The sequence below is a fragment of the Condylostylus longicornis genome, unplaced genomic scaffold (assembly GCF_029603195.1).
Source record: "Condylostylus longicornis isolate FDR11 unplaced genomic scaffold, ASM2960319v2 ptg000119l, whole genome shotgun sequence".
In the NCBI taxonomy this organism is placed as follows: domain Eukaryota; kingdom Metazoa; phylum Arthropoda; class Insecta; order Diptera; family Dolichopodidae; genus Condylostylus; species Condylostylus longicornis.
This window is the reverse complement of record NW_026578087.1, coordinates 1,301,422-1,328,582: the sequence shown is the minus strand read 5'-3', so window position 1 is coordinate 1,328,582 and position 27,161 is coordinate 1,301,422. Positions and strand designations below refer to the sequence as shown.

The 27,161-nt window shown below is 26.3% G+C and overlaps 7 protein-coding genes across 9 annotated transcripts; 4 read left to right on the top strand and 3 right to left on the bottom strand.

The window, feature by feature from the left end:
* Positions 1-726: 726 nt before the first annotated feature.
* Positions 727-1,744, top strand: LOC129614792 (6-pyruvoyl tetrahydrobiopterin synthase). The gene is made up of 3 exons (XM_055529666.1): positions 727-865; positions 921-1,146; positions 1,489-1,744. The coding sequence occupies exons 1-3, from the start codon at positions 801-803 to the stop codon at positions 1,696-1,698; spliced, it is 501 nt and encodes a 166-aa protein (XP_055385641.1). The 5' UTR covers positions 727-800; the 3' UTR covers positions 1,699-1,744.
* A 2,245-nt stretch (positions 1,745-3,989) lies between these two features.
* LOC129614739 (protein LSM14 homolog A) lies at positions 3,990-8,634 on the bottom strand. 3 transcript variants are annotated; one of them, XM_055529586.1, is made up of 7 exons: positions 8,301-8,634; positions 7,330-7,797; positions 5,852-6,219; positions 5,600-5,788; positions 5,298-5,524; positions 4,884-5,089; positions 3,990-4,089 (listed from the first exon to the last, which is right to left on the bottom strand). In XM_055529586.1, the coding sequence occupies exons 1-7, from the start codon at positions 8,422-8,424 to the stop codon at positions 4,079-4,081; spliced, it is 1,593 nt and encodes a 530-aa protein (XP_055385561.1). In that variant the 5' UTR covers positions 8,425-8,634; the 3' UTR covers positions 3,990-4,078. The 3 variants fall into 3 exon arrangements, with proteins under 3 accessions (XP_055385561.1, XP_055385562.1, XP_055385563.1); XM_055529587.1 differs by having other exon boundaries at positions 7,432-7,797; XM_055529588.1 differs by having other exon boundaries at positions 7,483-7,797.
* A 579-nt stretch (positions 8,635-9,213) lies between these two features.
* LOC129614770 (cytochrome c1, heme protein, mitochondrial) lies at positions 9,214-11,317 on the top strand. The gene is made up of 6 exons (XM_055529627.1): positions 9,214-9,378; positions 9,683-9,730; positions 9,897-10,045; positions 10,098-10,230; positions 10,283-10,576; positions 10,676-11,317. Exons 1-6 carry the CDS (start codon positions 9,304-9,306, stop codon positions 10,898-10,900), a joined length of 924 nt encoding a protein of 307 aa, XP_055385602.1. The 5' UTR covers positions 9,214-9,303; the 3' UTR covers positions 10,901-11,317.
* Positions 11,318-12,561: 1,244 nt separating this feature from the next.
* On the top strand, positions 12,562-13,044 carry LOC129614760 (cuticle protein 6-like). The gene has a single exon (XM_055529606.1). The coding sequence runs from the start codon at positions 12,562-12,564 to the stop codon at positions 13,042-13,044; it is 483 nt and encodes a 160-aa protein (XP_055385581.1).
* An 830-nt stretch (positions 13,045-13,874) lies between these two features.
* On the bottom strand, positions 13,875-14,747 carry LOC129614799 (uncharacterized). Its single transcript, XM_055529674.1, has one exon. The coding sequence runs from the start codon at positions 14,662-14,664 to the stop codon at positions 13,894-13,896; it is 771 nt and encodes a 256-aa protein (XP_055385649.1). The 5' UTR covers positions 14,665-14,747; the 3' UTR covers positions 13,875-13,893.
* Positions 14,748-17,806: 3,059 nt separating this feature from the next.
* On the bottom strand, positions 17,807-18,876 carry LOC129614785 (ATP synthase subunit s, mitochondrial). The gene has a single exon (XM_055529649.1). It carries the CDS (start codon positions 18,824-18,826, stop codon positions 18,254-18,256), a length of 573 nt encoding a protein of 190 aa, XP_055385624.1. The 5' UTR covers positions 18,827-18,876; the 3' UTR covers positions 17,807-18,253.
* Positions 18,877-20,506: 1,630 nt separating this feature from the next.
* Positions 20,507-26,871, top strand: LOC129614784 (tubulin polymerization-promoting protein homolog). The gene is made up of 3 exons (XM_055529648.1): positions 20,507-20,682; positions 25,933-26,343; positions 26,428-26,871. Exons 2-3 carry the CDS (start codon positions 25,945-25,947, stop codon positions 26,611-26,613), a joined length of 585 nt encoding a protein of 194 aa, XP_055385623.1. The 5' UTR covers positions 20,507-20,682; positions 25,933-25,944; the 3' UTR covers positions 26,614-26,871.
* Positions 26,872-27,161: the final 290 nt, after the last annotated feature.

Here is a 27,161-nt window from a genome sequence, read left to right as displayed (position 1 = left end):
TTACATAGTTTTTTCCTATTTTCTCTATTTTTCCTTTTAATATTTTTAGCAAGTTTTTTGTATTCAATAATGTATGATTGTTGATTCTTTTTCAAACCCAATCTTAATAATACCATTTTGATATTGCTCAAATACTTTTAAATTTTTTATTTAGTTATTGAAGTTGATTGCTAAATATTTCCTTTTACTTTATAAATTGAACATTAATTTTTTGTGAAATTTTAGTTATACATAATTAAAATGTGGTTAACCAATACTTTTTTTAATTACGTTATGCCTCTATGACATCTTAAGCTTAAAAAATATCATATGACATTTCTTTTATATGTTCACATTCGTAGTAAAAAGCACATTTGTTTGAGAGTAACTTGAAACTTCAAAAATATCGGTATTAAAAATGAAATCGATTTATTGCATCTTAAAGTATCGATATAGCAGCTAAGGCTTATTAAAGAACGAAATTATTACTCAAAATTACAGATTGGATTACCTGATATATCTAATCAACAAAAAATTGAAAAACATCTTATTCAACAGGTTGTCAAAGATGTTGTTTTCAGTTCTATATATATGTGTAAATTATGGTGATATGAAATCTGCTTGCATTTACAGTAATTATTAGGATTATTAAAGATAAAGTTATAGTTTGATATCCGATATAATATATCGAGCATGCCTTGTATTTCATGGAATTGACCCATCCCTAAACCTGTTAACACAAAATAGTATATAAACAACTAAATTGTAAAGTAGGGCAAAATATTAATTTGTTATTTCTGTTAAAAACAAGACACCTCAACATGTCTTTACCAGTAGCATTATTAACAAGAAAAGAAATATTTAGTGCTTGCCATCGTTTGCATAGGTAACATTTTCTTATTTATAATTAAATAAATAATATCCTATTCGTTGTATTTTAGTCCTCATTTAAGCAATGAAGAAAATGCAGAAATTTTCGGAAAGTGTAATAATTTAAATGGTCATGGCCATAATTATGTGGTTGAAGTAAGTGTTCGTGGTCCAATAGATATGCGAACAGGTATGGTTATGAATATTACAGAACTAAAAGAAGCCATGAAAATTGTAATCTTCGAAAATTTGGATCACAAAAATCTTGACAAAGATGTCCCATTTTTTAAGTCAGTGGTAATTTTCCCAATTTATAATATATTTCGTTTTTATGAATAAATATATGTATTTAATAACTAAAGAAGTATGAGATATAGACCGAGGTATCTTCCTTTATATACATATTATTTACATGTAGATACGTGCTCTTGCGATTTCTTGTTCACCTACTTACTAAATCATTGTTTAAGAAGTGAAAATTTTATGTAGATCTGTTATTCGCGTGCGTGTAAACATAGTGATTGTACACATTAATATAACTAATTTTTCTGATAATTTTCTAAATTTTTCTGATAATTTTCTAAATTTTTCTATTTAAATGTTCACTAATTGTTTATAGAGAATTAATATTATTTTTAGCCTAGTACAACGGAGAACGTAGCTATATTCATATGGGACAATCTAAAGAAAGTTTTGAAACAACCTGAGCTACTTTTCCAAGTGAAAATTCATGAAACGAATAATAATATTGTATCATATAGAGGTCAGCATACTGGCCAAAGACAAATGGACAAAAAGAACTGCTGCCAACGAGGAAATTGTACTAATGTGTCGTCTGATTCAGATTAGAAAATTCCTCATGAATTACATTTATTTTTGCTTAAAATAATAAATGATATTTTTATAAACTCTTGTTGTTATCATTATTCGTCAAAAATTTCAAAATTTTTTTATTTGATTATGTAGGTATTTAGTGACTTGATATAAATCATTTGCACTTCTCGACTTCTTTGTTAAAAAGTATATGGTCAGTTCGTAATTCCGAAACATATTTTGAACTTATAATTTCGTTTTCTTTTTTTCAAACCTTTTAAGTGGTGAGAAATAAAAACATAGCTTATTTCAGCATGGTTCAATAAGGCTTAACATGTACCTGACACCCAATCACTTTTTAATCATGTAGTAAATAGAAAGGTTTTATATTTACAGAATCAAATTGAACAGTAGCCAATATTTCAAGTATACAGCAACCGTTAGCACAAATTTTTTAACGAAAATGCAGACATCAATTACAAACACATGATAATTAAATATATATATACATATATGTAATTAAAATTGAAAAGACGGCAAGTTTAGGGTTCAAAATTTAAACTAAGTTTCATAATTTATAAATGAAATATATACATACATTTGATTTGGTTAAAATCGACTTAATTTTTCTCTAATATTCAAATATTTGCAATTAAATTATCACGTATACCCTTGATTAATTTTCTCAAAATTGGAAGTAATTCTTGTGTTCCACTCGTTTTATTTGTATTATGTATAGTTTATTATAGCAATAAGAAGGCTGTGCATATGCCTCACGCATATCTGTAAATAACCCCTTTCGGCGACATTTTGTAAATAGGTGGAAAAGTTTTAATGACATTGACAAGTTATTTTTAATCAATTTTGGTGAAACTTAGCTTTTTATTCTTTTGTTTTAATAATTTACTAAAAATAAAAACAAATTTAGTATATTTAATTTAATATATTGAAAATTATCAGGTAAAATTACAGTGAAAATTTAAATAGGTCCGTTGACCTCTCCAACACTGATTAAGGGTTAAAAAATATATATAGCATAATTAAGATCCGCATAAAAACTAAAATATAATGGTTATTAATTATGATGATTAAAAATGAACTTATAAAATTACTATAATCAATAAACCTATAGATAGGATATGGTAAAAAATTTGATTGGTAAAAACAAGTTTAGAATTGTTTTTTTATTTCGATTCAGCATGCTTAGATGTAATTCATGTACAAAAAAAAAATTAAATAAAAATGAGTAAATACTTTTTTTCTAATCCAAAAGGTTAACATAAATGGTACGTTTTATATTTTCGAAAAAATTTCATACAGTACGATTAGCTCGAAAATATCAAAATGTAGTTGCGTTTTCTGATTTAACTCAAATATTTTTAAAAATTCCGCTTTTCATATTTCCAATTTTTTTTATTATTTATAAATTGCTTTACATTATTCGTGTTTTAATTTTTCAAACATATATAAATGGATTTTTATTCCTTCCAAATAATTCAATTAAAAAATTTATAAAATTAATTTTACATGTACATATCAATATTCTGATTACGGCATAAGGTCAATGAAGATCACTTAAAGAAAAAAAAAACTATAACATTATAAATGGAAAATATAATTTCAAATTTAAATGTTCTTTTTTTTTGTGTGTGATTTTCAAAATGGTTAACTAATTGAGTTTATATGATAAGAAATTCTCAATAATTATATCTTAAAATTTTCGAAACCTAAATAAAAATATTTATATTTATATATATACGATTTTTTTCTTAATATATTAGAAAATTATTTTGTTAAAACCTATTATTCTCATCTCATCTAAATTTTGTTTTAGTTTGTTTTAACATTTTTACATGTTCTTCGCATTTTTTACTTTGATTAGTTTGAATCTCACATTATTTATTTTTTCATAACTTAGATTACTTTTTTATTTTTATTGTACATTTTATATTATATAACACTTCTTGTTTTCTATGTTTGTTGTAATATAGAGAATAACTAAAGAAGAAATAGAACTAAGCTGATATATTTAACATTCCTAAACATTTCCCTCATTTTTTTATTTTAATATGCATTTTTTAATTATATATATATATGTATTTCTTATTTTAATTCAACAATTTGACATTTTCATACACAATTTTTTTCTAACATTTTTTTTTTTCAATTTTCTAATGCGAAGATCTTTATTTTTACATATTTTTTTTGATAATATTATGTACCAAGATTTTTTATTCCATAAATTTTAATTTCTTCAATATTTATAATTTCTTTAATTTTTTAGGACTTCTTTGTTTTCATAAATATATCATTTTTTTTTTCATTCATTGGAGGGGAAGGACGTCAGCTTTCTTTTAAAAAATTGTTAATATTATTATCAATCTAAATTTTTCGATTAAAGTATTTAACCCCTTTATTATTTCGCACCTGCAAGAAAAATTCAATTAATTAATATTGCATAAAATATACAATTTTTTAATTAAAATTTAAGTGTTACAAAATAAAAAATATTCAAAACAATTTTGCTTTAATGCAAACTTATACGGACTAAGCACTTGAGCTTTAGTAAATAGAAAAGTATTGCGTTTGGAAACATTAATTGATAGTCAGATTTATCTCTTCATCTTTCAAAGGTAATTTCTTAGAAAACTTTGCATTTTTAAAATTTCATACCGATATGATTACAACAAAAGAAAAAAAAGTGCCATATTGCAAATTAAACAATGAATTATAACCTTTCTTACAATAGCCGCACTTAATATTTAGTTTTTATAACTGTTTCTTTTTTCTTTACCGAATATATAAATTATTCTAGCTGGATTTTTAAATGATTCTTTATTTAGCATTTACAGAGATTTCTAAATCTTTTTAATAGTAGCGATTATGTACGATCAAAACCGAAGTTAAACTTCTATGAATTATGATGATTTTATTCCACTTTCTGAGAAATTGTGTTCATTTTACGTTTTTTTTTTGTTGGCTGTTAACGTGAAATTCCTTTATATTATGGAAACATAATTTTATTTTTTCCCCTACCATCAGTCATTAAATTACATTTAATAAAAGTTTACTGTTGAAGGCAAAAATTCTTTATATTCTTACAATTCCAAACTTATATATGTATGTGCTATGAATATTTGTCTAAGAACCCCACTATGACGTCTTTCAATTTTATTTAAGAAAAAATTAAAGAAATTTATTTAGGGAAATAATATTAATACCTGTCGTAACTGATGGTGCTTCTGTTTGTTGCTGCGACTGCTTTGTTGCTTGCTGGGTTTTCGAAGGAAGACCAGTATTTTGGCCGATTCTATTATTACGGCCCCGATTATTATAATTATTTGGCCTATAGTTCCGATTGTATCCACCATTGTTCATATTCCGGTTATAATAACTGCCACCTCCAGTGCCTCCTCGGCCACGGTAACTTAAAAATAAAATATAATCTTAAAAATTGTAAATTGTATATTCCAATTATAATATTTTCCAACATAATTTTAAAAGAATTTAAACATTATTGATATGACTCAAGTTTAGTTTGCACTTTTCAGTCAGCTTTTTTATATCATTCAAAAATTTTACGCGTTGGTTTTGCTATAGATAAAAAAAAAAATTACATACAAATGACAACTTACTTTCCACGCCTAGTTGAAGATATGCCAAATGTTTCAGTGTTTAATTTTCGTTCCTGGCGCCAGTCGTTCTTTTTGATTGATCTGTCAGCTGCTTCACAAGATATGTTGTCAAAAAAGGATTTGTTTTTATCATAACCAACTGGAACGTAATCATCGTCTTGCTCCTGTTCGCCTGCACCAGTCTCGTTTCCTGAATCATCTTTCTTGGTATCGGTTTCTCCATTGACCTTAACATAAAAATATTTATTTGTATAATAGCGTTTCACTTGTGCAAATATAAAATAATTAATTTGTAACAATACCTGTTCAGTTGAATTTTTAGATTCCACTTCGCTGACTTTTAATTTCGCAAGTTGCGAACGTAATTCTTCAAACTTGTTATTTGCTTGCTCAAAATCGTAATCTTGGTCGAATTTGATTGTATTTTTTACAGGACGATTTTTATTTAGACCAATACCTCCTTGCCGATAACCTCCTTGAGAGAAGTAACTCTATATAAGATGAAAAACGCCAAAATTGTATATGTTGAATAATAAATTAAATTTTTAGTTTACTTGATTCTGGGTTCTACCCCGCCCGCGATTTCTCATCATATTCACATTATTACCGCCACGGTTATTCCAATTTCCACGGTTTTGGAACCGATTTCTTTGATTCCCATAATTATTTTGGTTATCATGATGTTGATCCATACGGCCTGAATCTCGTCGATCCCTATAATTATTTTGACCACTTCTTTGATTTTGTTGCTGATGTTGTCGTTTATGTCCAGCATCACGATTATTACCAGCGTTTTGATGGTGTTGTTGAGATTGTTGTGATGTTTGTTGCTGATTGACTTGAACCCCCATATCTGTAGAAGGACTTTTTCGGGATATCAAACTTACTGGAGTAGTCGACCGTGATCCTCCTGTTATCAAATCTACAATGCAAGCTCATTTATATTTATTATCGCCTACTTATAATAAATACATATTTTAGACAAAAAAATATTGCAATATTTTCATAATTGAATTTTATTTCAAATTTATTAAACTTCAAAATAAAATTTAATAACTAAGATAATGTAAATTTGAATATGAATAACATAAAGAAAAAAAAGATTTCTACAAGCCATTCCAACAATAATAAAATGAAACATGAATTACATATTATCAAAAAAAAAAAAAATATATATATACATTTATACGTATGTATATAAGAGCAAGACAGTATTCCCTTATATGTAATTAGAATTTTGATTTTGTCTCGACAAATATTAATTCAAATATTTAAGACACAAAATTTAGAAACATGTATGCAATTAGGAGATTATGGAAAAAAGGATATAACAAAAAAAAAAAAAACTCATACAAGCTACACATTTAATATAACTAAAGTTAAATTATACGTTGGGTAAAATTACTTCAACGAACATGATCTAACGAGGACAATTTGTAGGCGGATAAAATTTTGTATATATTCTTCGATAAAACACTGAGACCAAGGTCAATAATCGTTCACATTAGTTGTATGTTGCAAAAAATTACTGGGATTTATTAAAAATAATCGCCAATTATTAATTTTAAGCGCAAGAATGTTAAAGTTAATTTAATATATTTTATTCAAATACATGTTAGAATCCGCCTGATGTTTCCAACAAATGAAAAAGGATCAAATGCGAAATTAAAAATGATGATAACGGTAATGAAGAAGTAATTTTTTGACAAATTGGATCTGCTATGGGTTTTATGATTTTGTGCACATTTAATTTTTATATTCGAAAGCAGAAAAGGTGCGATAAGTTTCTGTAACGTAAGATATTAAAAGATATTTCGCTTAGATTAAAAGCCAAGCTTAAATATGAAAATAAGAAAAAATACTATAATTAAGAAAAAAATCATGAATTTCGCATAAGTTTTTGTTTAAACACTTTTTAAATTTTCAAAATGAAGCTATTTTTAAAAAATAATAATGCTTAATTATAATATGTACATAAGGAGAGAAAAAAAAAAAAAAAAAAAAAAACAAAAAAAAAAAATTACCATCACACCTTGGTCTTTGTGTTCAGCCGCGGTTGAGGGAATTGTGGTAGTATTACTAGGTGCAGTAGAATTTAAGTTAGAAGGTTCTGGAATGGCGTCGTTTAACTCACTTGGCTGTTTAGGTTTAGTGTTAAGCAAAAATGAACCAGGTGCCATATTACCAGCTGTATTATTCGTTGATGTGCCTGCTCCAGTTCCAGGTCCACCAAGACCTCCTATATTTCCCATTCCCCCAAAAGGAGCTCCGTAGTTTGTCATCGGTGAATTAATAGCAGGCATAGGAAAATGTGGCATTAAATGTTGCCCATTTGGCAGTTGCATTTGCATTATTGCTGGATCATTTGGATGAGGCATTCCATTGTTAACCACACGGATATCTTTAATGTCTGTTCCACGAAAAAGTATATAATCATAAATCTGACTTTGTGGAGCAATAGGATATTGAGTTTCACGATCTTCAGTACCAAACGATCGAACTGGAAAAGAAAATTATTTTAATAAAATATTTTACTTAGGTTATCGTAAGAAAACACAAATATATTGTAATTAATATAATATAAAAGTGTTCATTAAGATCTTAAATAATTATTTAAGGTTTATTTAAGTATGTATGTAGAGTTAGTTACAATGTAGGTATACCCATTTAAAATTGTATTCAAATGATTATATAGGATCTTATTGTAACATAACTGGTACTTATAAACCATGTGTTAAAAATTAACAGTTTTTCAAAAAGGAATTTAACAGTAAATTTTTTTTTTGTCCTAATGTCGATGGTTAAAAATTTTTAATTTGCTCAAGTTTCTAAATGAAAATGTTAAAAAATTATAAATCAATTTTAGTAATACCGTGGTTGATTTCAACCAAATTTTGTTATTTAATTATTACCCTCCCTACATATGCACATATTTCTATGCCACACGTAGCCATTTAATTTCGCAAAGGAGGCGTAATTTTTTTTCCCTTATTTTTTACTTACCATTTGCTAATGCAATTGTGCATTCTTGAGGATCTACAGTAAATAATCTTCCTTCATAGCGAATATCCGCTTTTGATATTAAACTAATTTTGGAGCCTAGCTCCGGCATCCCTCCGCTGCTCATATTAAGTTCTAGAGTAAAATATCCACTCCGAAATTATGAACCTTGATTAATAGTATCGTTATTTAGTAACTTTACATATACTCTTTCACGTTTAGAATTCTGAAACTTTAAGAATTTCAGAAATTTTAGTATAAAACTAAATTTAAATAATTGTACCGTCGAACTCTTTGTCTAAAGCAATGGCGTACCCAAAAAGACGAAGTCAAAAATCACCAAATGATGGCTGCCAAAATGTCGTCCAAATGTAGTCAGCTACAAACGTATACCGCTTTTATGCTAATCAATTGTATTTTTAGTCTGTCAAAAGTTACAAAAGTCATTCATATGGTCCGTACCATTTCGCGAAACGATCAATAATTTTTAATAAAAATAGTCAATTGCAATCTACAACCCAAAGCAAGCTTTTTCACGTACTTCATTAATATTACTTTAAAAACCGTATGTAACTTCCATAAGAATATGTATGAATTTGTTTTTGTTCAACATTCACTTGTATTTTGGTATTATAAAAATCATGACTATCAAGTATTTTAAACGAGCTAACTCCGACAAAAAAAGTTTTGTATCCCCATGCTAATTTTTTGGCAGCTAAGATTGCGAAATCTTCGAATTTCTATACTGCCTCCCAATTAATTGATAAATTTTCGAAAAGTAACAAACGAACGACTAGAAAAATTAAAAACGCAAATGTAATTGCGAAAAAAAAATAACTACTCCAACCTATTCTTATATGAAAAAGAAGTAAAGAAAAAACAATGTGAATAATGTCAAAAAATAAATCACTTCGGGATCTGTCACTTCACAAGAGTATCGTTGTCATCGAGCAGCTCAAAGGTTTTTTTTTCATCCTTTGAAAAATTTTAGATATTTTTGAACAGGATGGCTGCTAATTTAGGGAGGATTTGCGGCACAAATTTATTAAAAGCAAATGTTAATTTAACATCACTTCAACAGGTAAAATTCTATAGTTTTAATATAGGAAAACATATAAAAAAAATGAAAAGAAATTTTTTGAAGTCATCCAAAAAAAATGGATAAAATTAATATGTATGTCCTTATATTTATAATATAAATGATTGAAAAATTACTAACACGTATAGAAATTAAGCAAGTTTTAATTATAAAACAACCAATCTTTTTTATAAGCGAATTAAGCAAACTAAAAGAGTATTATGAATGTTTATTATGTAACATAGAAATGAAAAAGCATTGATGTAAAAGTTGACATAAGAGTTAAAAAAATAAAATTTTCTTTTAGGTTTCCAACTTTTCAACAGCAAAGCAATGGACTAGTAATCAAAAAAAGGTAGGATTTGCAAAAAAAGGGAAAAATACAAGAATTTATAAGGGTCTTCAATTTTACATAACCTATAAGGCATTTCAATGAAATCCGTGTCACTCAAACTACTTGAATTACATTTCGAAATTCTTTAAATTAACAAAAGTGTTTATTTTCTTGGCAATTTATTTAGCTTTTTGCCGCTGTTGGTGCTGGAATTGGAGGTTTAGGTACTCTACTTTTCGCTATGGAACAAACTGTGAAGGCTTCAGGTACAGAAGTTCATCCAACGAAATGGCCGTGGAGTCATAGTGGAATTTTTTCGTCTTTAGATCATTCTAGGTAATAAGTGTTTCTTTATTTACAAGGTTATTTATTTTGTATTTGTACTTAGCATGCGTCGAGGCTACGAGGTTTATAAGCAAGTTTGCGCGGCATGCCACTCTATGCGTTTCATTGCTTATCGTAATCTTGTTGGGGTTACCCATACAGAAGCGGAAGCAAAAGCAGAAGCTGAACAAATAATGGTGAAAATACACAAAATTCAAAAACATCAAACATTTTAATATTTTTGAGTAGGTTACAGACGGCCCAGATGACTCTGGAGCTATGTACCAAAGGCCGGGCAAATTGTCGGATTACTTCCCAAGTCCATATCCCAATGAAGAGGCAGCACGCGCTGCTAATAATGGTGCATATCCTCCAGATTTGAGTTATATCGTGTCAGCACGTCATGGAGGTGAAGATTATATTTTTGCTTTATTAACGGGCTATTGTGAAGCACCAGCAGGTGTAATAATTCGGGAAGGTCAATATTTCAATCCATATTTCCCTGGTGGCGCCATTTCAATGGCACAAGTTTTATATAACGAGGTACTTCTGAATTTTTTTTATTTTGTAAAAATATCTGTTAAGAATAACAGAAACTATGAAAAGTCATAATTTTTACCGTTTAAAAATAAATTATTTTAGGTAATTGAGTATGAAGATGGAACTCCAGCAACGGCCAGTCAGTTGGCGAAAGATGTTGCAACTTTCCTAAAATGGACTTCAGAGCCTGAGCATGATCAACGCAAAAGGATGCTTATTAAAGCAATAGGAATATTTGCATTCTTAACAGCCATTTCATATTATATTAAAAGGCATAAATGGTCGGCATTAAAATCAAGAAAGATAGTTTTTGCCCCAAAGAAATAAATAATACTAGAACAGCGGTTATTTAATAACTTAAGAGAACTTCAACTTATAATAATTAAAAAAAATTAAATTTAAAATAAAACGAAAAAATTCAAAATTTATTATTAAAAGTTATCAATTTCTTAAACCACTATACATATTTTGTTGTACGAATTTTCGGAATATTTTCTTCTAATGTTCTAATATTTTTGTTTAAAGCTGATCAAGCTTTTAAGCCGATAAATGCATTATCTACTTTTTTTAATGCTATTGTATATAAATTTAATGGATTTAGTCAAAAAATGCTTTTTATTTTACTAGCCGGACTTTTATTATATTATTTAAAAATAAATTTATAGAAAAAATTTATTTATAATAATTAAATTTAAATTTACAAAAGGTCGGAAGTCGACAAAACAATAAAAGTTAAAACCTTAATTTATATTTTTATTTACTTATTTAGTTGGTGCAAAATTATTTCGCAAATTATAAGATGTTTAATTAACTCTGTTCAAATATAATTGGGACTCTTAATACGGTTTCATAAGAACCCTTAAAAATTAAAAAAATATGTACATAATTTGATTAGTTTTATTGAAAGGTGATTTCAACGCTTGTTTGATTCTTGAATTATTAAGTAGACTTTCTGCTGTTTTTCTTATAAATGCAATCTAGTGTTCCCACTTCACTTTTCTTCTATCAATCTTGACTTAAATATATTTGCAAAAAATTTTTATTTCTTTTAATAAGAGAAACAATTGCTGGCTATACCGAAAGTTTTGTTATATAATATAACCAGCCACATCTTGTAGACGCATAACGCGAGGCACGTAATATGTGCATGTCAATACCATTGCCACAAAACGTACATATACTTAAGTAACATGTATACATAAATGCAGTTTATGCTGTTCAGTATAAAGTTTGCCAAGAAACTAATGCAACCGTATAAGGTAATATCAGAATGAATTCCAATCAGAAATAGTCGATATTATGTGTGCCAAAATGTAAATTACGGATTATTTTGTAAAACGCGTTTATTTGTTCCTACTTTTCTATTCCAAAAGCACACTAAATAATATTTTTGAAAACGCTTATAGACGCATTTTTAACGTTTTTTGAAAGTATGTAGATTAAAAAATTACCCGCGTAATGCATGTTTATGTATAACATGCATATTACATATTGTAATGCAAATACATATATACATACATGCGTACATAAATACGTATGTATATTCTGGTTTCTTTCACGTTTTGAAATAACGTAAATTTTTTATTGCACATAGGAATCTATACATAGTTGTGTGTGTGCAAGTGTAATTAACATTGCCCTTCTTTCACTTCCTGGTTTGGAAACAAGAAGTAAATACCCGAAAATCATTAGAAAATATGTACAATGTAAAAATATATAATTAATGCGAAAAAAAAATCATTCAAACTTTTCCTGTTTGCTACTTAAAATTGAGCCTTTAGGTGTTCTTTGTAATTAATTATATGTACCCACATATGTTCATGCATACATCTGTAAAATATAATGTTGTAGAAATGTTAGTACGTGAAAATTCGTGTTTTTAATTTTTATAAAATTTGGTTATCAATAAAGGAACACTATATAAACCAAGAATAGAAACAGTCTTCGGTTCAGAAATGTTTTAAGATACTTTAAGAAACATTAACGAGATGAAATTTACTTACATATATTTCATTACAATTTTTGTAGTGGTTTCATGTGAACCTCAAGCTATAACTGATGATCGTTTGAACTTTATTGATGAATTAGGCAATTATCATTTTGGCTATAATGATGGACAAACCGCTCGTCATGAGATGAGAACAAAAGATGGTATTGTTCGTGGAACATATCTTTTTGTTGATGCAAATGATGAAATTAAACGAGTATCCTATACATCTGATCCTGTAAATGGATACAAAATTGTTGACGAATTACCTAAAGAAGAAAAAAAAGAAAGTGTATCCACTGATGATAAATCTCCAGCAACAGAATCTGAAGCCACCACTGTTTCATCACCGGAATTAGATGATAGAATATCTGACGATATGAACTTACCAAAACCTGTTATGGATACACCAGAGGTTTTGGCTGCCAAGCAAGCACATTTGGAAGCATTCAGGCAAGCTTCTCTTAGAACACAATTTTTATAATTCCAATATTTATATACGCATCCAATTTGATAACTGGGATAACAAGAGTTTTGTTCCGATTGGAAATTGTATTGTAACCGTTATTATTCAGTTTACTAGTATCCAAGTGTTTAATAGTTTAGATTGTTATTTATTTTGTTGTTTAAATTTAATTACATATGTACATACGTATGTAAGTATGTAAAATATGAAATTGTGTCAACTTTGTAAGGAGTTTTGTAGAATAAAAAAATATAAGAAAAAAAAATAAATATATAATTAAGGTAAAGGACTTGTTTTTTTCATTTAATTTTTAAAATTTACCAAATATGGTACATGTTGTAGGTAAAGAATAATAAATCTTTATGAGCTTGAAGATAGCTTCCTAAAGAGAAGTAATGAGAGATGATTTGGCTGTGTTTTCTATCGACGAGCAATTTCCTTCTTGACTGTAGACGTATAGAACGTTTTAACATATTTCAAAATCAATCTAAGAAAATTTTTATATCTGTGAAAAGTCCTGATATTTTAATATTACAACTTTTCTGTATGGTGATTTTTAAACTTTCCCGCTATTTGGAACACCAAAGGTTTGATGATTTGCAGGCCATTTCAACTATTAATCAAAATTAGACAAGAATTATTGTTATCGGTTTTTAACGAATTTTCACAGGAATAATGAACTTTTAAATAAATTATCATTTTAAAGCCTTGGCTGTTATTCGTATATATTATTCTTTAACATATGTACATACATACGTACATACATATATTTATATATATGGTTCTTAAAATTAAAGAAAAACAAACACTTATGTATGTATTCATAAAACCGAGTTTATTTTTCCGTACTAAAATTCAATGAATATCTTAAAAATGTTTTACATTAAAATATATTGGTTTTAAATTAGTGTAACCGTATGACCAACCATAATTAGGATTAGCTGCACCATATGGATATGCTGCAAATGTTACTGGGTTTACATTAGCGAACGATTTCAACTGGATTGCAGGCAAAAGTGGAACAGCTTGTGGTGAAAAGGATTCTAATTTTAAAATCGGTACTGCCAATTGGTTACCTTGTAACAAATTTATATTTTTCAAGTCAGCTTCCTTCTTTTGTAATAATTCATCTTTTTCCATCGATTTTGATAATGTTAACAATAATTTTTCATCAGATTTTTGGTATTGTTGTTGTTCTTCAATTTGTGTGTTACGATTTTTTATTTCTTCTACTGCTTTCAAATGTTCTAAACGGGCAGCGTGAACTTCATTTGTTTCTGTAACTGGAATTGGTAATTCTACTGGTTCTGGTTTGATTTCAACTTCTTGAGCTTTTGGGAAATTGGTACCAGTTGCCCGGAAACCATTTTGAGCATCAGCTATATATGATACTGATTGTAATTTACCGTTAGCATCATAATAAGTGTATCCTCCTTGTGTTATTCCATTTAAGCTTTTTGATTCAACTTTAGCGGATAAACCATCATTGTAACCATAAGCGTATTGACCAAGAAAGTCTTGTGAATGGTATTGAGATTGAATTGGTGTTCCTAAAACATAAGCTGTAGTTCCTAAAATTTCATGTGATGGTCTAGCTACCACAACTGATATTAAAACTGATAATATATATAATTTCATGATGAAAGAGCTTAAAAATATGTATGTATAATATTAAATGAGAAGAATTTTAATTAACCAATTCGGTAAATTAATAATATTAATGTTCTTTCTGAGACTTCCTATTTAGAACTGTTTTTCTTTACAAAAGCAACGTTATTTATATACAAAAACTCATCTTTAGAATAAACAGGATAAGAAGATTACAAATTAATTTTTTTTTTTGCATCGCAAGCAACCTTGAAATATAATTTAAGAATAAGTTTTTTGAAATAAATGCAAAGAAGTGCAATCATACGTTTTGTATAATATTTAATGATTTAGTAGAAATGCGAAATCAAGAAATAAGATCAAGCCAATTAAACCAAATATGTACATATACTGAAATAGGTATGTATGTATGTATGCACATAAAGCTGTGTAGATTTATAAGAACAAACATTGAAATAATTTTATTAACTGAAGGTCATAAAATAATATTGATAGTTTTCACGCTCATTTAAATTGGTTTCCTTAACTGTGCTCTGAACAATTTATTTACGTTAGCATATTTAAATGATTGAAGATTCAAAATAAGACTAAATAATAACAATAACAGTATGATAACAGATAGTGGTAAATTTGTTATACGCAATTTAAGCAATCTAAGTTGTAAAGGATAACAAAAATTTGTTTTAAGCTGTAATGAAAGTAGATTATCAAAACTGGCGCAACTGTGCGTTTCTTTTAAATTGGGTTGAATATTTATTTCAAAAACTTCAGCTCACTCAGGAGCTATGTTTGCTTGCAATCTTATAAATTAAACAAGAAAAGTATATGCTCAAATATTAAGCTAGTTGACAACAAAAAAAAACGTAAAAAGCAGTAGAAACGTTATATAACAAATATACTTATTTATTTATGGAGTACAGATCATGAAAAAATGTTGATAAAACACGGAACTTTACTTATATATATATACATATATATTATAATAAACTGCTAATATGAAAAGAAACTATGTGTCTTCTACATCATTCAACCGGTTTTTTTTTGAAAAAGAGGATCAAAGAATTGAAGCATAATTTAATGTAGGTATGTATATAGATGTTGGTACTTGCATATATATGGATATAACATCAAAATGATCTGATTTGATACCATGTACATACGTACATATACATGTGAATCTTAAAAAGATAAGTGCATATATTTTTCCTTCATTCAAACATTTCTATATTTAAAGTTAATAAAGACCTTGACTTTATTAACCGTTTAAAGTGAAACTGAATTTGAACTTCTTTTGATTTACATTGTAAAAGCATCATGCAGGATATTATAAAGTTATTGTTCTTATACAAACAAACATAATTTAATATAATTAATACCTAAACATATTTGGTATTGAAAATAATTAAAGATACTTTAGAAAATATTTTTTTGAGTAATTTTCAAACGGAGAAGAGAAACAAATATTAAACGGAAAAAGGCACGTTCTTTTTAGCACATACTGCCTAAATTTACGGATATCACGTGGGTTTTCTATTTTTTGTACATGAAATATATTGAGATTGGCTTTTCTTGAAGGTCGGTTCGGAATCGAGGTCTTTTGAATTTAAATGAGGTGTTGGCAGTTGGAGTAAATTTTTATCATAGCAGACAAAGGGAAAATCCAAACAAATTTTAATAGTCATAATATGTAAGTATGTATGTATATAAAAAAATTTAGATATGAGGAAATTAATTTTATTATTTTAGATGTAGGGTAGTAGTTATGTAACCAAACAAAACTATTTAAAAACTTGTGATGCAATTAAATTTAATTGGATAACCAATTCAATCGGCATCTTTTTCGAATGAATTTATGTTATAATAAAAGGACTTAGGTATAAGGGCAGACTTAGGTATAACAACAAAATAACAAGCACAATTAAACTAAAATCTGCTAAAATCAAAAATTAACACAAGAAAACCAATTGAAATAAATTGCTTATTAAAAAAAAGACTAAAAATAAGATTTAGAAGTGATAAATAATTTTGCTATTAATTTGAATTTGGTCTGATATTAATAATAATCTTTTTATCCTAGCTTAAATACTGCATCATGATAATTATAATGATTATGCCTACTGTGACAAAAATACTGCACAATAAGCATTTCCCCATATTTGACGGTACGGTTGATTTTTTCAAATACGAAGACTTCTGTGTAAGGATATGTTTAGTATTTTCTATGCTAAATTTATATTTTTAGATTCTAGCATTTTTATGTAGGTATATTTATAATTTGAGCAGGCACAATTTAAATTATACTATCAAGTTGCATTCAAAACTATGTATGCAGGTATTGCATATGCTTCCATATTCTGTAGGTCTACTGCAATACTAAATATTAGCTAATTTAACTTTATATATGTACATGTATGTATATAAATACTTAGTTTTGTTGATTGAGTCCATTTGTAATTTTGTTTTTATTAATCGTAGATTAATGTCAACATCTATTCGTGGGCCATTTGTGTTATAAGAATTTTAGAAGTGTAATTGAAAATTTATGAAGTGAACTTAAAATGAAGATGCAATTGATTGTGCAACATATCGTTAATTTTACATTTATATTGTTAGTTGTGTTAATGTACAATTGTGGTTGAGAATTTAAATCCTAAACCTAAATTTTCAATTGCAATATTAGGTGTGATATATGCCCACCTGTAGAAGAATATCAGTATACATACAACATATTATATTATATTAACGAGATTTTGACAAGCTTGTATATTTTGTACATTTATCAATTTCTGTGCTATACATACTTTGTTTTATTTTTTCCTTCTCCTAAATATATGCATAAAAATATATTTAACAAATTTATCGCATTTGTAAATCTGAAAATGTTCATATACGCGTATGTACACGCATTAAAGATTCTACATTAATTATTTTTTATTTTAAGCTAAAATCGTCTTATCAACAACCTCAAAATAAATTCTATCTCAAAAAATTTGAGTTAATAAATCCAGCACTGCAGCAATAGAATCAATTCACTCATGTTAACTAACTTCTTCGCTTTATTTGCTTTTTTGTATCCTTGGCATCGTATAATGTACATTATGCATGTATCCTAGCAGAATCTATTAGGTAAACATTAGTACAAAAGTTAATCATTGAGCATTTCTTAAATTTTTTTTACTTTTACTTTATTTATTTATACAAAAATCTGTTTTTAGTTTGACTTTTCAATATGCAATTAATACAAATATATGTATGTATGTATATGTAATTATGTACACCAATTTTCGATGTAAGATTAATATTCCGCAATGTTTTTTTAGCAATGTTATATTATTTGTAAATTATGTATATATATATGTATGTATATACAAATAACTACATGCATATGAACACAATTCGGAAATTGGTGTACAAGATCTTTCTCAGATTATACAATTGAATACTAAATCTAGGCAAAGAAAACTCAATAGATTCAGTGTTATGGCAAATAACATTAGACAAAATCTATTAAAGTTAATATATCTTCTTCGGTGAATGAGGTAGGTATCTACATATTGAAAATAATTTTGCGTTCCCTCGTTGTTCATGGTTTTTTTAGCAAATTTGAATTTTTCGGTAATTATTCCGTCGTAATTTTGCAATTTTTTAAGCTAGTTTTTAATTCACTTGTCACCTTTTCCAGATTTTGAACATATTTCATGTCAAAAATTCGTAAAGTTTCTAATTTCGTTAGAACTTTTAATGCACTAAGACCTGATTCTGTTATGTTGTAACATCCGGATACTTGAAGATGCTTTAAAATATCTTTCACATTAATAAGTCCCTCTAATCCATCTTCTTCAAGGTGTTTGCAATTGTGTAAAATGATTTTTTCAACATGATTGCATCCCTTTAAATGGTCAAAACCAATTTTCATTACTGACGAATTAGATGCATCAATTCCAATAATATTAAATTTCACATTTTCTGGAGGCAATGAATTATAATCCTTTATGTACTTGTTTGACATCACGGAAAATGATACTGCACCACCATTTTTCAGCACCCATTCAGCACACAATCGGTTAGGACCTACCAACTTTAAACGATTTTCATCTACTTTATTAAATGCAATTGCAACATAACCCCATAATCCCTTTGTTGAATTTTTATAGTGTTTTATTATTTGGGAAGTATTATTTAAAAGTAACATTCTTATTCTAAGTAAATGCAAGTAAATTTAATAATGAATTTATACCAGCAAAACAAAAATAAAAAACAGCTGTTTTGCGACACGGTGAGATTAAGATTGTAGTAAGATAGTGATGGGCCATGCATTCAAAATATTTACTGAAACGATTTTTGTGACGATGTTATATTACACGTCGTCACAAAAATAGGAATCTATCAGCATAACACAGAATATAGAAACTAAATATGCATTGTAAACTGCAGTTTAAATTTTCAAGATTTTATATGGGCTCCAGGATAAAAGTCTCGACAGAAAAAAACAGTGTTTACCTTTTGTATTGTTTTATGGACTTAAGTTAATTTTTCAAAATACTGACAATTATAGTTATATCGCCTGTCTAGAACTATGCAAAGTCGCAATTTGCAAATTGTTTTTTTCCTTTGGTCACTCCTAGGAGGACCATGGGGCTAGTGACTAGCTTGTCGTAGTTTTTGCTTTGCAAATTGTTCAGGAGAGGAAATTACATGTTTAAATTTAATTTCCATTTATCATTTCTATTTATTATTTCTACACAAATAAAATAATTTTTAAGATGAACTACTTGTAGTGAATAAACAATGTATACATTATCGTGTTTAGTGCACAACTAACATTGGATATTGCTTAAAAAATTTTTTCGAGAAAATTGGACTTAGAACAAATCTACTTTAAACAGGCCATATGTGGGTGAAGACTAACTTAATATTAGAAATTACAAAAGTTACGCAATATTAGAACAAGGCTTTTCTATAAAAGTTTAGATTTTCCCAATTATTACATAAAACTTAAAATTTTTTGAAATGAACCTGTATCACAATTCTAATTCTATTTTATTTTCTATATTATATAGGTCAATACGAAGTTCGGTAAGACCGTAAATTATGATGTTATGATTTTTAACGTTTTATCAAAACAATTATACATAAATATGTAGCTTCATGGGGGATAATTCTCAAACGATTTTATGAGCCCTCCTTTTCACTTATGTATGAAAAAAGCGTTTGCCGACTCTATTGATAGCCAAAATTCCATGTTTCTAAATGGATTAGAATTTATCGTATTTTTCAAATTTTCTTTTTAATTGAAGAAGCTCTTACAAAAATCGCAATTCATACATACATACATAAGTATATACATAACTACAATTTGTATTTTAATCTAAAATATGCAGTTGAGCAATTTATGTAAACATTTTTATTTTCTACATTCAATTGTACCTATGTATATGATTAATCTAATTGTATGCATAATGTCATGTTTACATATGGATTAAATTTACACATCTTTATTGAGATATACATACATACGTAGATAGGTATATATTATTAAGAGATTAGTGAAGCGTTCCAGTGAAGCATCAACATTAACCATGTTATAATGATTCTATGTACAATAGAGTAGGTATGTACCTATACCTACAGGCTGGTGTTTTATATAGGATGTACATACTTGTATATTTTGATATTATTTGTTTGTACACATATTTCTATTATATAATATTACGATTATTATAAGATGCTTTTAAAAAAGTTTTTTATCTACTCTTCTATAAGCTTAATATAATGATTTCATTTTGTGTATACCTTAGCTTTTGATATTGTATATTTATCAACAAAGTTTTTATTCATAAATATTTTTCCAGTTTATTTTCAACAGCGTGAAAGTAAAGAAGAAATTTTATTCATCTTAAATCTAATTTTTGTATTTTTTTTGTTTTAAAGTAAATACTTGTTTTTTCAATTTTATAATAATATTATTTAATAAAAAGACCACCATAAATATATAAAATAGAATTTAAATAGGATATTTAATATAATTTGAAACAATAAAGTATCAAGGTAAATATAAAGAAAATTTTAAAACGAATATATTAAGTTTGTATGTAAGTATTTGATAGCATTCTTCAATTAAATATTAAACAAAAATGGTCATGAGGTCATTTAAAAAATGAAAAAATAAATTTTATTTTTCGAATACTTTTAATCAATTGATACGAGTATGATAAGTAGGTACAAATAGAAAACAGATATAATAAATATTCTGTGTGAATATATGTGTACAAATATATAAAATATTTATGTAGTTATAAAAATTATGTACTCGCCTCATATACTTATGTATATCGTTTACATATTTCAATTATTAATAGACTCAAAAGTTTTTTTTTTGAAAAATTTAAAATATATTGGGACAATACTAAAATGTCAATAATAAAGTATTTGCTATTTTATTTGCTTTTAACATAAAGGCTTGTTGCACCCACCTTCTCGTTATTATGGTTGAGAAAAATTCCATATAGCCCTTATATGCATGCAACATGTATGTACTTACATAAATACATAATCTATACTTTATTTTAATATTGAATAAATATTTTTGTATATAATATGTGCTTCTTTTACATTAATTATTTACAAAATTAGTGTTAATAGAAACAAAAATTTGAAAATTAAATATTGGAAATTTACATAAATTATTTATAATTTCAAAATTTCTTATAATTTCAAAATTAAATAGTAATAAAAGCATCGTGTTAGATCTACAATGTGTCAGTATAAGTATGTGCTCTGTTAGTACTTCTATACAATACAAATTTTAAAAAATTTCAAAAATTTTTGATGCAACACCATCTTAAATAATATTGTTATTTTCTTATAAAAGAATTGAGCTTTTACTAATCTTAAAACTCTGAAAATAGAAATAAATTCTAAACAGTTTGAATCGCTCGCCTGAAACATTTTTAGAGGGTGACTTAAGCAAGTTATATTCTAAGGTGGCGTTATGCAATACAGTATTGTAATAGTAATAGGTTGATGTAAATGCGCGTTTAGTTAAAAAAAAACTCTTCAAGTTCACAAATCAACAATTTTCGTAAAAAAAAAATTCTGTGATTTTAAAATGCAAGCTCAAAAGATTTTTAGAAGAAAAGAGGAAAATTTTTTACTTTTTAATAACAGTGGAATAAATTTACCAATAATAATATTATAATAGTTCATTAAGCTGGTTTAAATTTAAATCAGGTTATTAAGATTTGAAAAATTTAGTTTTGCCTTTCAAGGTTCTTGGCATATTTATGTTTTAAAAATCTTGCAAAACGGTAACTTTTCATTTTATTTTAAAAAATTTTTTATTTTATTTTGTTGATCAGACAAATATATATATATTGGTACTCGTATATGTATTGATATATATATGTATATATAAATAAATACACCAAAAAATTATATATACACATTTGATTTGTTTTGTATTAAGAAAATCCTAAAATTTTTCTTACTTCCTGACGAAAATTGGGCTAATAATATAATTAATGAGCTTTATTATTTCTCTAATGAAATTATACATACGAGTATGTACACTTCATTATGCATATAGAATTTTCTTTTTCTCTTTTGATGTGATGTCACTTTTCCCCATTTATTCTTTAAAAAAAAAATTGAACAATATCGACGAACACATTAAATAATAAAAAAAAAATAATTGTTCTATTGTATAATTTTTTTACATAACAGTCATAATAGTTACAGTATAATAATTGAAAATAAAATTGTATGATTGTATTAAATGGAAAAGCACATATGTACGTATAAAATTGTATTGTCTAACTTTGAAATATACCCTAAAGTTTTTTGTTAGACTTTTGAAATTTATGGAGATGTAAATCTTATGATAGTATATGAATGGTTTATTTTGAAAGTGATCTGAGTTCATTAAAAAAAATAAATTGAAATATTGAACAGTTTGGTTTAAAATTAACGAAATTGAGTTAACTGGTAATTTGCTTAATATTACGTACATTTATTTTCCTATCAAAATACAACTAGATGTGAGTTTCTATTCAAACTATTGGCATTACCATTGCATTGGAAATAAAATAAGTTTGAAATTGCATATGGGCTTAGGCCACTTTCAAAATAAGCCATTTATACATAAGTGCAAATGGTTAAGTATATTAGATTAAGAAATTATTGACATTTTTGTGTTGTATGGGTATTTTGTGTCTTCTGAAATATTATTTTTATATAAGTTGATTATAAATATAAATAGTACATAAAATTTTATTGTAATTTTAAATAAATACAAACATGTTTTCGTATCGCTTAAAACAATATTAGAATTCTATTAAAAAAAATTTCTAAATTCTCAAAATCTCAATATTTGCAAATAACATCCCATCATATCGTACAATAAACCTCATAGTATCCCGTCAACCATCGTAATACGTCTAACAGAAAACACAAAATATTTTTGTTGTTCAAACACCTATAAAACATTTTGCAAAAAAAAAAAAAATACAAAAATATACTGCAAAATTTTAATAAGCGCAAAAATTTTCATTACCTTTAACAAACATTATTCTTATAATTTAAATTTACATATAATATACATACATACATACGTAAGTTACAAATAAACAAATTAATTTAATAAATGTAAGAGATTTTTTAAGGTGTTCCATATACTAACTACATTCTATGTAAAATATTTTATATATTAATTATTGTCATGATATTATAGTAAATGTAGAAAAGAATGCCAGTCACGCAATGAAATTTATTAAAAAAAAAAAATAATTATAATTTTTAACCATTTACCCATAAACCTACAAAAACATATGTCAGCTGACGTAATACTTTAAATTTGTAATAAGTACATATATATATGTATATATATATTAAATGTTTAATTTTGTAATTAATTAAAATTAACGAAAAAAAAAATTTAACTACTTCTTCATTTTGAAATGCTTGCATATATTACCGTTATCATTTTGAGTTTATCTGAAGAACATGGTGTAATTTATGTATAATGCAAATCTGAATACCTCTATACATATGTATACATATTTCGATATTATAAGATCTACATCTATTTTTGAAGAGAATGACTTTAATGTAATTAAAATTATAGCAGCTTAAGAGTAGTTTTCTCACATCAAAAAGTAAAATCGATGTTATAACGTAAATTCTAAAAATAATTGGTGTAGTTAATTAATTATTTATTTAATCTAGTAATTTTAGTATATGATCTGGTATTATTAATGTAAAAGTAAAGCAGTAACAGTATACGAAATCGTAATTTAATAAGAAACCTATTTTTTTTTTATAAAGTTTAAAAATTTGTATACTCGTAACATTACTATGCATACCATATTAGAAAATAATATACAAAATAAACCGTATACAAAAATTTAAAATCATTTTAAGTAAAAAATTGTTTAGTTTTTAATTACTATTTTTTTTATTAATATGGCTTTGTTTTTAAACGCTTTGAACAGTTTATTTTTTCTTTTCGTTTTTTGAAATCACACAAATTCTTTGCTTACATGTTGCGTCATCGCCTTTTTTGGAAAATAAAGCTTTTCATACCAATTTTGCGCGATAAAATTCGCTCTCAAAATAAAAATGAAAAAAATTTTATTTTTTTTTTGTATTAAATATGCAGAAAGACTTGTACAATATTTTATTTTGCTTTGCAAATATCTTTGTAGCAAGCACTACAGAGCTTTTAAAATTTTATTGTTGATATTGGTTATTAACGCGTATAGAAACAAAATTATGATTTTTAACTTTAAGGGACACCACACATACATATGTATAACAATTGAATCTAATCTTAAAATACGAATAAGAGACTAAATATATTTTATTATAGAAATTTATAAAATAAATTCATCTTATAATATTTAAAACAAATAAACAATAATTTTTTGAGCTTCCCAATTATGAACTGAATAATACTCGTATGTACGTTAATCTTCAGTTACTAGAAATTACTTATGATTTTTCTGCCCGTTCTCAATATGTAATTGTAATTTCATACTATGCAATATCAAATAAGAAATTAATAAAAAAAGTGTTTAATTTAATAAAAAAAAAAAACAATGAGCTAATTTAAATTTTGTAACAAAAATATTCAAAACCTGGATTTAAATTGGAATTTGAAAAAGGATTTAGAGAAAGGTTTTTGTAGTACAAACAAAAGGTATCTAGAATAATTTGATTAAATTTTTTAAAAAAATTATGCCTGAGCTTCAAATTGTTCATTATCAACAATAAAATTCTCTTTATATCAAACGATAACCAAAATTTAGTCCAACGATTACCTAAATTTTGTTCGAAACACTTTAAAATATTATTGAAACTTATGCTTTGCCACCTGTGTAACATAATTTATTCACTTTATGAATAAGTTTTGATTTTTATATCTTAAACAGGTTTTACCTGCTTTTAATCAACTTAAGAAATCATTTTTTAAAAAAGTTTCTAACTGTTTTTGTTAAACTAAATTTTTATTAACAATTTTAACAATTTAATTTGTAAATTTCTTTAAGTTTTGTTATCATTCAGTCAAGTAATCTAAAGTGTTTAAACAATTTTGTTAAATAATAAAATTGATTTTGTTTGTAAGTAAAATTAAATAAAAAATTTGATAAACTTATCACCTAAAATTCAAATTAGAAAAAATGTGCTTATTAGTTTCCGTCAATAAATCAATTCGTTTTTCCTTCCGTGAGTTCGTCTTCTTTCAGCAAAGTGAAGATCCTTTATAAATTCTACATGAAAATAGATCTTTGCAAGAAACTTGTTGCTCCATAGAAAAAAAATTTTTATGTATACATCCAAAAAGTATGCAATCATTTTTATTGCCTTAAATCATTTAATCCGACTTTAATAATAAATTGGGGTGATTAACCATTAAAATATTAAAATATGATTACATTTTAACAATGTGTAGGTTTCATTCGGATTTGTTCTTTATAATTTTTTAGCAAAAAATTTAAAAATGTTATTGTATTCATAATAATTCAAATATTATTTTATTCTGCATACTATTTATTTTGAATTATATCCCAAAAATTTAATAAATCTTAGAAGGATGTACATTAGGCTGGGTTAAAATCACATTTTTTTTAGTTTTAGTTCAATAGCGTGTCACACATCCATATGTACATAGCTAAATAAATTGAATAGCTTTTTGAAATATTTTAATATACATACATACATACATTATTATAAATAATGAAAATTTTATTTTTTTAATTTTATTTCATTGGTGAATAAAACATTTATATGTTAATTTTTTAGCTAAAACAAAAAATGTCTGACAGTACCAAAAATGGGGATGAACCATTGGTTAATGAAGTTGCTGGAATAGATATAAATGATAAAACTGAAAAGTGTTCTACCGATCAAGCATCAAGTGGCAATTTTCGTGAAAGTTTTAAGGCATTTTCCAAATTTGGTGATCCAAAATCGGATGGACGTCATATAACATTATCTCAAAGTGATAAATGGATGAAACAAGCTAAAGTTATTGATAAAAAAATTACAACAACTGATACAGGCATTCACTTTAAAAAATTGAAACAAATGAAATTATCCTATGACGATTATAACAAATTTTTGGAAGATTTGGCCAATACTAAAAAAACTAATTTGGCTGAAATTCGAAATAAAATGGCAAATTGTGGAGCTCCTGGTATTTTGCAAGTTTCTGTATGTATTTGTTTTTCTGTATTGTGCATGCTTTATTTAACTGCATTAAATATTTTTTTCCTTGATTTTCAATTAAATTTATAGTCTGGAAGTAAAGCTGCCGCTACGGTTTCTAGGTTAACAGACACTTCACGATATACCGGTTCTCATAAAGAACGTTTTGATGATTCTGGAAAAGGCAAAGGTATAGCAGGAAGAAAAGACGTAGTTGATGATTCCGGTTATGTGGCTGGTTATCAACATAAAGATACTTATGATAAATCACATTAATTGTTAAAAAAAAAAGAAATTTGTAATCATTTACACGAGTCATAGTTTGTAAAATCCATTTTCAGTACCTTCTTAAGATAAAATAAAATTATTAATGTAATAAATGTGTAATTATATAACGTGAATACACATTTATATGTACACATATTTTACTGCTACTAATTATTTGTGGTATTTATATAGTAATAATTATATTATGTATTTATTTTGTTGTCATTTATTGCGTTAATTATAAAATCTGTTATTATCACATATTTGTATTGTTGTCTGAGGTATTGGCATACATAAGATTTTATAACGATTAACGAACAGAACAATTCAGTATCCAAAAAGAGCTTTCAGTATCATGAAAGCTCTTAAATATTTTAGAGCACTTAAATGTTTTAACACAGAAAAAGTATTTAACATATTTTTTATATCATTTCGCATCACTATTAAGAGAATCTTAATAGTGATGCGAATATCCTTTCTCTAACCGAAAACTTTTTCTCTCAATACTTTCAAAAAATTAAATTCAAAAGTTTTGCAGTAAATTTACATATGATTTT